This window comes from Gavialis gangeticus, unplaced genomic scaffold (genome assembly GCF_001723915.1).
Source record: "Gavialis gangeticus isolate Ggan-Ray unplaced genomic scaffold, GavGan_comp1, whole genome shotgun sequence".
Taxonomy (NCBI): domain Eukaryota; kingdom Metazoa; phylum Chordata; order Crocodylia; family Gavialidae; genus Gavialis; species Gavialis gangeticus.
Genome location: NW_017729008.1, coordinates 43,211,094 through 43,223,218, shown reverse-complemented (window position 1 = coordinate 43,223,218; position 12,125 = coordinate 43,211,094). Strand labels below are relative to the sequence as shown.

Genomic DNA, 12,125 nt, shown 5'->3' with positions numbered 1-12,125 from the left:
CTGTTCTGGCTGCCTGCACAATGGAGTCCTCTGAAGTTACTCCTAATCTGTCTTCTTTCACGTTGGTTCATATTAAGGTTCAATCCAGAAGTCTGCTCCCCAGCATAAATTATCTTCTGCAAAACAATGAAGTCCATAATGCCCATTTTCTACCCCCACCTCTGCTCATGAGAACTGCCATTTACAGGGTCAGTTCACAGGTCCGGCATCCTGTGTTGCAAAGGAGCAGAGAGCGGAGGCTGAAAGGGAGCATGAACAAGGTGTAGGACCAGGGTTTTTTTCCTACTGTTCCACTCATCTGCTGTACTTCACAGGAAAAAAAATTGAATAGGGATGTTTTTTATACCACACTTATCAGTAGGGCCTATGGGTGCCTAATTATTTTAGAAGGTACTGGAACCAGTCATGTTGGTTTGTTTGTCGATAGATGCTGGTGGTTTTTAAATCGGCCCCAATCCTAAAACGAGCTCTGAAGGTGAAGCAGGCCATGATGCAGCTGTATGTCCTGAAGCTGCTGAAGATCCAGACCAAATACCTGGGGCGCCAATGGAGAAAGAGCAACATGAAAACCATGTCTGCCATTTATCAGAAAGTGCGACACCGCATGAACGATGACTGGGCTTATGGCAATGGTAAGTACTGGCAGGCAGGCACTTCCTTGCTTGCAGCTAATGCATGTGTAGTTTGTCACCTTCTGCCTCATCTGCAAATTGGGCTCTACCAACCTGGTCTTGCAAAGACCTGCACTAGCAATTTTGCTGAAGCTGTAAGGCCCTGCCTACTTATCTGAAGGTGAAAATAGATGTAATTTCTTCCCTACTATGGTGAAGGAGGCTGATCCAGTAGGAACTATAGGATCAGAATTTCAGTGCCAGCTTAACTGGTACGACATTGTCTACTGTTAAGATCATTTTAGACATTAAGCAACCAAACTCTGCCTCAGAGCGCACCAAGTTTGCAGGAGTGAACTTGGCCAGGGTGTGAAAACCTGAGTCAGGCTCTGCAGGTCCTTTCTGTGAAATAAAGGCAGTTATAAGCTAACTGTACACACTGCATGGGCTGTGTTTTGGCCTGGGGTCTGCCTACCTGCCACTGTTGTGATGCAGTTTGTCCATATTTTCTAAAATGGGACAGACAACACAACACCACAGCGTGACTATCACAAACCAAAGCGATACAGTTAGCTACAAATTCTGTATACTTAGGATATTTTCGGTGAGCACAGTAACCTGAATCCCAGGCCCCACTAAAGGGGGAGGAGCATTGTTGCCTTTAATAATGTACTTGGCCTAAAAGCTTAAATGGTACCCATTGTGCTTAAATTTCCTAATGAGGATTAAGTCAAGCATCAGGTAGTGCTTGCAGCATCAAGGAATATGTATTAATGGGTCACTATCAAGAAATGTAGGCTTAATATTTTAGACTTTGTTGTTGGAGGTATTGGTGATTAAACATTTAGGGTATTTAATTTCAGTTTAAATGGGCTTATATTAAAGCCTTCCTGCTGCACTTCTGAGAACCATATAATAAGTATTGCTTTAATTCAGAAGGAAAAAAACCCTCATTAATCTAATTTCACTGTAGAGCTCAATAAAATCCCAAATGTAAAGACTACAAAAGTTACCTTTTTATTTTAATGCGTCTCTCAACTGATTTACCATGACATAGTCTTTTCTCCACTTGCTTATTGCTTTTTAAAGTGAATAAAGACAGGAGCTGGAAGTATTTCTGATGTAGATTACATGCAGCTATTGCATGCATTTCCTTTTTGGCTGTGTTGGGAAACCTGGACAATGTAGGTACACCCACTGCTCAAAGATAGCAACAGCAGAACACGATGCTGTCATTGTTTGCAGCCAAGGTGCCTGCTGAAGGCAGAAGCCTGCCCACCTCGCCCAGTTGGTGGGAGAGCTGACTAACAGCTGCAGTGCATAGTTACAAACTAAATTATATCATGATGTAGTTTAGTTTGCAACTATGCAAACTTATTTAAAACCCCCAGAACTGCTGCACGTGTACAGTGTGATGCCGTTAAGCCACCCAAGGTAACGTTTTAGTCACTGTACCTGGTAATGGTGTCACATGTACAAGCGCCCTGAGATGTGAGTTTAAGCCTTGCTCCACACTTGTGTGAAAAGCAGCCCCCTGTTGACCCAGGTGTGATGGCAGGTGGAATCAAGGTGGCAAGATGTGATGCTAGCCATATTGATCCTTCTTGTGCCATTAGCTGATGTGCCTTAACCATGTTAACTTGGATCAGGTGGGCTGCTGATTCTGCTCATGCTCCCTTTCGACAAAAACATCCTCTTCTCCCTCTCTATTTTGCTCCCATCTTTCAGCCTGGTTTACACTTCTAAGACTCTAATGGGAAATGGCATTTTGCCAGTTCCAAATTCCCCCAGGGACGGAGATTTAAGCATCAGCATTATGTGATACCTGATTGCATGGTTCACTACTTAGCAGACATTGCATCCTGATCTAGACAGTCTGTCAGTCTACTGTATAAGTGCTCCAGCTTTCAGACAAGACCTAGAAATGTTTTCCCATGAGAAAGTTTATTTTTGTCCTCTGTATACAGTCTGAGATCCTACTGAACTCATTAAATCTGGTTTTTCCTCCTAAAAAGCTATTGAGATGATTTTTTTTTGTTCAAGGAATTCTCTGTACCATAGAGAGTGAGTATTTCTTATAGAACAGAACACCAGGAAATTTGAGTGATATTGTCTAGAAACATTACATGGCTGAAATATCGTGGCTATTACAGCCAGCTATTAATTGCACAACATTGTCTGAAGTTAAATTTGCCTAATATTTCTCATTAAGAGACCTTGTTTTCATTGACTTATAAACTTTCCTTAATCAGACATGTCAAATCTCTCATTTTCTATCTTTTAGTAAGAACGGTGAGGTTGTTTTGAAAAGTAGTCAGTGTTATATGATATCAGAATGCATACACAGAAGGGGTACGAGTTAAGATTGTCCAGGAAATTTTACTTCTGGTTTAACTTTTAATGCTTAGTTTTTTAGTGCTTTATAATTGTAGAGTTATACTTCATAGAAAAGAACCTCTAATGTATGCATGAACTGGTTTGGAAGAAACTCTTGTAGTCACTGCTGTGAATTTGACCAGCTCAGCCATATTGCTTTATTCTGAGGTCACAACCCTCTATTTCTGCTAAACCTTATCCCATGTCAGAGAGAGAGAACGATTTTCTCATATTTGTGTGTGCAGATATTGATGCCAGACCATGGGATTTCCAAGCTGAAGAATGCACGCTAAGAGCCAACATCGAAGCCTTCAATAACCGCAGATACGATAAACCACAGGTCTCTGAGTTTGCGCCTGTGGACAACTGCTTGCAGAGTGTGCTTGGACAGCGGTTGGAGCTCCCTGAGGATTTCCATTACTCCTATGAACTGTGGCTAGAGAGAGAGGTGTTTTCTCAGCCTATCCGCTGGGAAGAGTTGCTACACTATCAGTGATAAGAGAATTACCCAAACTAAATGCTGTCTCCATAAGGATACAAGGTGCTACTATCTGGGAAAGAAGTCACTTTATGACTGGGGGTCCTTAAGTCTGGGGGCAGAACTTGCTAACAAGGAAGTTGCCTTTTTTATTTATCCAGACCCCCGCCTCCCCTCCTCCTGGACACACACGCTGTGGTATCCTAAAACTTTTAGGGACCTTCCCATCCCTTCACTTGCACCTTTCAGAGACCATCAATATAAATGGACCTGCACAGATCAGGTTCTGATGTCACACTAGTTACAATTTAGAGTAGTAACAGTGATTGTACTGGTGTTCACTCCAGATTTACACAGGTATAACAGAGATCAGAATCAGGCTTGAGTGACTTGGCTTCTTCTGAGCTTGGTTCACATGTATAAGTCAGCTGTGTAAGTAGCTTCCCTGTGGAAGGTTTGTCTTGCCCGGTTGCCCTATGTAGTGCTTAATGGTTTCACTTGCTCATCTTGGCATCAATACGTAGATTAAACACCCTGGTTACTAATGCCTCTAAAGTTCAAAAGTAAATAGTAACCAACACTATGTGATGACCTCAGTAGAGGCTCATGGATAACTGAAGTCTAGAGGTGGAACCGCAGTGCTGCTACTTGTGTTGTACAACCCATTCTGTGAAAACTTCTGTTTCCAGAACTGCCAATCTTGCCAGATTCACCAGGCCTGTTATTTCCATACTTTTCTTCATGACTATTCTTTTATCCATCACTGCATTCACTTAATTTTTTGTAATAAAGTTAAATGAATATTAACTGTAGCTGCCTGACTACAATATGTGAGCTGTAAAAGAGTTAGAGTGCCTGGGAGCCTTTCTACTTTATATATGAGTGAGCCCAGATTGAAATTACCATTTTAAACACTAAGGCTTGCCAGGTAAAGCATTCTTTTTCTCATCTATCATGGGTATCCAGTTAATTTTCCAGGATTTTTCTTTCTTCCAGTACCTTGCAAGGAAGAAACCACAGCAGGGCTATTTACTGGAAGGCAATTACTGCAATCCAGTAGATTACCAGTTTGCTGGTTTTTTCCATTTTTGGCCATGAAGGTGACAGTAAATGCAATGTCTTGCCAAAAGTGACCCTTTTGACTTGTGACACAAGATTTTCTTTTGTTGTGGTGTTCTGGGGGAGCTGGTCTTTGTGCTGTATCCTAAAGGTGGTAAGTGGATGGGATAGCATTTCATTGTCAAGATGAAGCAGAATATCAGACTTTGCAGCCTATAACTTTCAAGAGGAAGCTCAGTCTTCATGCATTATACATGATTTCCTCTGCTTGGACAGCTCACGGTTTCATAGGCTAAAATCTTCAGGCAGATTCTACCTCAGCTTAAACCTGTGTTACAGTCTCCCCTCGGCCTGTTATAACCATGCATTTGGGAGTGAAATCTTTGTCCAGTATATTTAAAGTTAATGGCCACACTACTGAATGAGCTGGACACTTGGCCTAGGCTTGTAAAATCCTTGGCATTTCAATAAAAGTTTTGCACAAGGGCCACAAGAGGGGCTTTATAAAAGCAACGTTGAAGTTGTCATAGCAGCAGTGCCTGGACACTGAGCTTACTCTACAGAGCCCCTAAGTACTGGACAGCAAAGGTCTTAGGTTTAATCTTTCTGACAACAGTTTTGTCAAAGAAGCATGGCATGCACCTGTGTATTTCAGGCAAAACTTCTTATAAATTAGACTGTAATGCTAGCTGCATTTCAAGAACACAAGCAATAAGACCACATGTAGTATGATGGCATATCTGTTCACTGCTATGGAATTAGCCTAAGAATGTTTCTTAGTATGATTTGAATAAGGCACTTTTCCAAGATGGCAGTAGTAAATCTGTTCACTTCTTAAGCACATTTTGTGTCCAAAAATAAAGTGAGTGACTTTTAAAGTGTGTGCATTTCCTTAAAGTGTTAGAAGAAAAATGGCAAATGTTTTTGTGAAAATGCAAGGTTTGTTCAGTCCTACCTGCAGCCAGCCTTCTCTTCTCTTTCTGCCTCCGATCTTTCAGTATTGGAGGGGCTTTCTGGTACAGCCTGAGAGGTTGGACAATTTGTACTGACGTTTCTAGGGAGACCTAATCAAACAGAGGAGCAGAGAGAGAATTACTTGATATATAGGTGTCCCTCCGGTGTTTGTACATGTGCCTCAAAACTAGGAGTGAGAGTGAATAATTTCCATATGAATAACTGAGCTAAGCGAGTTTTAGAGAAAAGTGCTAGGGATAGTTATACATAAACTGGTTTAAGTGATCAGAAACTGGTTTAAATGTGTAACAAAACAGAAGTTCAGGGCGCACAAACCAGTTTCAGAATGGCTGAAACTGGTTGAAGATAAACCTGGTTGAATGTAGTATCACATTTAACTGATTTAGGTCAAACTGGTTTATGAAACTTCTGTCCCAGATCCCTTCCTGGTTCAAGTTAAATCACAGTCCCCCAGCATCCCAGGATGCTTTGCAGCCCTGGGCTGGGCTTTGCTGTCTGCTGCAGAGAACAGGGCTGTCCCCACCCCTCTGCTCCCTAGCCGGAGCTGTGAAGACTGGCTGACGGGGTCGGGGTGGGAAACCAGGCTGGGAACCGCAGCTGGGTCTGCCGGCAGGGGGGTCCCTGCTGGAGTGAAGAGGGCAGGGGCATGGGCCAGCAGGCTCAGGTGGAGGGGAGGGAGGGGGTTAAACCCCCTTTCCCACCAGCACAGGACCCCAGCCAGGGTCTGCTTGGCAGGGGCACGGCAGCCCCTGGCAAGCTATTCCCCACTCACCACAAGACCAGAGCAGGTGGGGCGTGGGGCAGGGAGGTGAGGGACTACCTCCCCCATTAAGCAAACCCTGGCTGGAGTCCAGGGCCTGGCCGGGGGTTTAAAACCCCTTCCCTGGCTCAATGCACTGGCCCTGGGGCAGGGTGTGACCACACCGCCTGCTCTCCACCCAAGGAGGGAGCGGAGCACAGGGGGGGCAACAGCCTGAGAGGGACTGCTGCCCCCCCACCCTAGGTAAACTCTGGCCCCAGGCCCCAGCTGGGTTTTGCCTGGGGGGTGCAGTCCCTCTCAGGCTCTTGCCTCCGCTTCCCACACCCTGCTTCCCACTCAAGCAGAGAGCAGGAGACGTAGCCATGCCCCAGCCCAGGACCAGCACACTGAGCTGGGAAAGGGGGTTTAAACCCCCTCCCTGGCCCCAGACCCCAGCTGGGGTTAGCCTGGGGAGGGCAGTCCCCCCCAGGCTTCCCTGCCACCCTCTCCACTCCAGCAGCAAGCAGGAAATAGCCTGGCAGGGGCTTTTCTCCTCCCACCCCCCTGAAGCGGGGGGAGGAGCAGAAGCCTGGCAGGCGCTGTACCCCTGCCCAGGCAGGCCACGGTGGGGGGCATGGGCAACTGGTGCCTCCTGACTCAGGGGGGGCACTTCCCCCCCACCCCACCCCCAGCAGCCAGTCAGTGACCAGGGGAGGGGGAGGGTCGACCAGGAACCCAGTGCGATCAGCTGCAGGGGAACCCCTCCCCGGTCGGTGCGATCGCTGGCTCTCAGGGGGTGCACCAGTGTTCTCGGGGTGCACGTCACCACTGGTGGGAGGTTTAAAATGCCCTTCCCCTGGCCTCAGCGTGCTAGCCCCAGGCTGTTCCCTCCACTTGAGCAGGGAGTGGGGAAAAGCTTTCAGGCCCTGCCCTTTGGCAGTGGTGGGCAGGCAGGCATGCCCTAGCAGCCCTGGCTCTTGGCCTGAGCCACTGTAGGCATGTGGCTGCATTTCCTAAATCCAAAGTGAATGTTTGTCGTTTGCTTCTCAGTTTAATCTCTTGCGACTTAAACCAATGTTAAGACTGAATCAATTCAGCCTTGGGCTTTTTGACTGTCTATACTTAGCCAAGATGGTCCAGATTTTAGAGAGCTAGTCTACAAGTGTTAAAACTCCCTGTTCCCCCATAGAGTCGTGGTGTGCCTTGGTTCCCTCCCAGCAGAATTTGAGGATAATAGCATTTCCTTCCCTCTGACAGATGTGAGAACAAATAAACTTTAGATGAAGGTGTTCAGATACTACAGTAATGGGAGTCACATAAGTACTTGGGTATCAGTAGAAATGCAGTATAAGTACTACTACTACATGACCAAAGAACTAAGCTGTCTTCACCTCACTTGTGGTGCACATTATGCCCTGATTGACTTGTGTAGCAACTATTTACATACAAATAGTTGTATCCTAATTGTCCGCAAGAATAATGTGCATGTTATAGTTGTCTGATCTTTTATCTTTGATGTGTAATAAGAAGATGCGTACTAAAATTGGGGCTATTATATAGCTGTAAAACTTTATAATCATTCAGACTTCCACTTGCTTTTATCTTCTGTCTTCTTTCCACTGCTGGGGGGGGAGAATTCAGTTGTCAAAGGGCCAGTTATTAAATGTATGGAAACCTTTTCAGTAACAGTAGTACTGATGTAGCTGATTCTGCTCACCACCACCTGGTAGGTTTGAGAATTGCACTCAGGCCTCCTGCAGTTTCCTCTTGCTGGGTAACAGAGAACTTTCAACACATTTGTGAATGACTTCTCTAACCCTTTGACCTGATTGTAACAGGAGATTCGTTAATGAAAGTGCTTTTGTAGGTAGGTAGTATCAGAAGCTATAACAGGCAGCCCCACCCTGGCCATTTAGCTAGCTGGGGTGCATCAAGCTAGCCACCCTGTGTGTCTCCTGATTGTCTAGGTCAAAGGGACAGCAGGGCCCCTATTTGAGCCCAGATGGGGGCAATGGTCTTCAGGTTATTCAGCAAGTTTGTTTCGGAGCACTAGGTGCCTGGCTCCTGTTCCATATCTCTCCTCTAGCTATTGGTATGACCAGCCATGATCAAGGTAGCGTAACAGACAGGAAGGAGATGTCATGTTCTTAGATGTGGATGTTGTGTTCTTAGATTTTAGCAAGGCCTTTGATACGGTATCTCATCCTATTCTCATAAATAAATTAAGAAGCTGTGACTTAGATGCTTACACGGTCCGGTGGGCGGCAAATTGGCTTGGGGGTTGCACCCAGAGAGCGGTAGTAGACGGGTCAGTATGGACTTGGAAGGATGTGGGTAGTGGGGTCCCACAGGGCTCAGTCCTTGGACCTGTACTCTTCAATGTGTTCATCAGTGATTTGTATGTGGGTTTGACACGTACTCTATCCAAGTTTGCAGATGATACTAAATTGTGGGGTGAAGTGCACACTCCGGAGGGTAGGGAACAATTGCAGGCAGACCTGGACAGGTTAGAAAAGTGGGCAGAACACAATAGGATGCAGTACAGCAGGACAAGTGAACAGTGCTGCACCTTGGGTGTAAAAATATCCAGTATACCCACTGGCTGGGAAGTGACCCTCTCAGCAGCACAGAAGCGGAAAAGGATCTCGGAGTCATAGTGGAGTCCAAGATGAACAGGAGTCGTCAGTGTGATGAAATCAGCAAAGCTAACTGCATTTTATCATGCATCGACAGGTGCATGACGAATAGATCCAAGGAGGTGATGCTTCCCCTCTATGTGGCATTGGTCAGACCCCAGTTGGAGTACTGCATCCAGTTTTGGGCACCGTACTTCAAGAAGGATGTGGATAGACTCGAGAGGGTCCAGAGGAGGCCACTCATAGTCAGGGGCTTACAGGACAAGCCCTATGAAGAGAGACTAAGGGACCTGGACCTCTTCAGCCTCTGCAAGAGAAGGCTGAGAGGTGATCTTGTGTCTGCCTACAAATTCATTAGGGGGACAGCAAGGGATCGGAGATGCTCTGTTCACCAGGGCACCTCTTGGGATAACAAGGAGCAATGGTCACAAACTGACAGCAGATTTAGGCTGGATATCAGAAAAAACTTCTTCACGGTGAGGGTGGCCAAAACTTGGACTGGGCTGCCAAGGGAGGTGGTGCTCTCCCCCGCCTTGAGGGTCTTTAAGAAAAGATATGAAACACGTTTCATATCTCAATATATAATTGTGCTCCTGAAAGCCAAGGTGTTACTGTGTATGGCAGTGAAATGGAGTAACTTTGATAGTGCCTCTTCATCTTGAACATTTTATTCAATTTTGGTTTGTGACTATTTAATAAATGTTGTAGAAATTGAAAAGACTTATGAAAGGCATGTTTAAAATGTGAGCCTGATCACTGGACAGTTTTAGGTCTTATTTGCTATACACGATGAAATAAGTTGTTTAATGTTTTGGAGACAAAGTTAACTGTCTGCTTTCTAGTGATGATGGGCATTAAGTATTCTTAAAGGTCTCTCATCTAAGTACTGACTTGGCCTGATTCTTACTTTGCTTGACACTTCTTAGAGAATAGAATGAAATCTAAAGAAAGAGAGTTGCTGGCCAAAGACAAGCCATTGCAATATTGTTTTGAAACTCGGTGGATGAATTTGTTTTATGGCTTGTTTAATGATACTTTTTAAATAGTCGAAGAAATATAAAGGGATAAGTAACCTACAGAGAATCGCTGTCATGTGTTACCTTCAATCAAAAGCAGATCTCTGAATGAAATCCAGACACCACTGAGGTCAATGACTAAATTCCTTGTTGACTTCAGCAAAGCTGAAATTTCACCTCAAAAATAAAATTTACAAGAAGAAATCTCTGGCTATATATTCTTACAGATAAAGTATGCTACATACAACCCCCAAGTAGGCTGGTTAAAGTTTATGGCGTGGGGGCTTTCTCCTCTCTACTAGAAGGTCCATCCGAAATCTGTATTATAAACAACAATGTTCTATCAGACCTGTCAGCATTATAGCTGACCTCCAGAGTAAATGTTAATTCAAACTTGAAGTTATCCTGGTTGCTGGCCCCATCTATGTGAGTGTTTTGTTTTTATTTCTAAGACTTTTGTTACCCTCCTATAGTTGCATCAAGCTAACATTTACATTAGGCAAATACAGGTACTACAAGTCCAGGATCCACATAAGGTGCCATGTTTAATGTACTATCTAATAAGCTTAGAAATGGAGGCGAGCAGTGAGATAGCGCACTTTGCAGATGACAAGGTTTATTTTGGTGAGTTAAGTCCACAGGGCGCTGTAAGGGGCCACATATGGATATAGGTAAACTAGGGCAGTTGTTGTCATCTGTCATAGTCACGGTCCTGGTAGAGGTCACATAGCTGGACACTCACGAGGTTGCTATTATGGGTCTCAATCCTTTGGACCTCTGTTCTTGACCTTCCCTTGGTCTTAGTGGGCAGTTGCACTGTTTCTTTTCTGCTCTTTGCCTCGCTCACATGTTTCCTTGGCACAGGCACAGAGGCGTACCTGATCAGGTCTGTGCCCTGGGCTGGTAGGGAATACCCTATGCTGCGGAGTGTGGGGTAACCACCCAGATTTGCTTGTGGGAACAATGATGTGAGACCCTTAATTTGCTGATGAAACAAGCAGCTGTAGGGGCCAGTGAAAGGTTTAATCCCTTGGCTGCTGGCTACAGTGACATCTCCCTCTGAGAAGGGGAGCCCCTCTGCCCTTACTCGGTGCTCAGAGCTCATGCCCCAGTTACCCACCCCAAGTTGCTTAAATGTTCACAGAAATTGGTAGCCTAGTTGCCCACAAGCGTTCTTGGACACCCATTCCTGCCTCCTGCTTGGCTCCCAGGAATTAAATCTCATGCCCAGGGTTTCATCTCTTTCACAGAGATGTAAAGGGAAGACTATCTCATGTCTGCCTAATGCAGGACCTTTGATATCCTCCTCTGAAGCATCTGATGATGGCAACTGAGACACAAAATATTGGATTATATGGACTATGAATCTGTGCCAGTATGGCAATTTTTGTGTTCCCATTTTAGGTTTAAACAAAATTTGTGAATGACACTGCTGTAAAAGTGCTAAACATTAAGGCAGTTTTTAAATTCAGTCATCCTACCAATTTTATTTAATTATTCCGATGGTGGTATTTTAGGTCAATCTGACTAGAAAGCAGTCTAGTTTTCCTGCTGGTGGAGAGACGGATACAAAATTTAAACTGAGCACCCTCAACAGTGAATAGTAAATTGCATTTAAACTATTTTAGCTTTAATAGAGAAAGGAAAGAATAACAAAGGTAAGAAACCTAAAAATTAAATTGTGTGTGTGTGTATAGGGGGAATTATTGAGGTGTGAGAACTGGTCTGTGTAAAACTGAATCATTTCTTCATTATTTGGCCCATAATTTGTATCTAGAGTCTCCCTTTCCTATACTCCTGCTGCTACTTTGTTTCCTGGGCTAAGGACAGACATTCAAAAAGCCTGAGCCTGAATTCATAGAATCATAGAAGTCGGGTTGAAGGGACCTTGTAGATCTTCAAGTCTGACCCCCTGCCTGGGCAGGAGAAAAACTGGGCTCAAATGATCCCAGCTAGGTAGGCATCAAGCTTCTTCTTAAAGACCCCCAGGGGAGGAGCCAACACCACTTCCCTTGGAAGTTGGTTCCAGATCCTAGCTGCCCTGACTGTGAGGTAGCTCTTACGGATGTCTAATCTAAACCTCCTCTCCAACGACTTGTGGCCTTTATTCCTTGTCATGCCAGGGGGCGCTCAGGGAAACAAGGTCTCCCCCAAACCCTTCTGGTCCCCTCTAGTGAGTTTATAGACAGTCACCAGGACCCCCTCAGCCTTCTCTTGTGAAGGCTGAACAGGTTC

The 12,125-nt window shown here is 45.0% G+C and overlaps 1 protein-coding gene across 1 annotated transcript in view; it reads left to right on the top strand.

Annotated features, from left to right (window-relative positions):
• The window catches only part of STRIP2 (striatin interacting protein 2), a gene marked incomplete at its 5' end in the record, with an annotated part of 39,706 nt that extends 34,304 nt beyond the window's left edge, over positions 1-5,402 (top strand). Inside the window, 2 exons of the mRNA XM_019509676.1 lie at positions 428-632; positions 3,233-5,402. Of these exons, the coding sequence (XP_019365221.1) occupies positions 428-632; positions 3,233-3,483 (456 nt within the window). The remainder of the gene's footprint in view (positions 1-427; positions 633-3,232) is intronic.
• Positions 5,403-12,125: the final 6,723 nt, after the last annotated feature.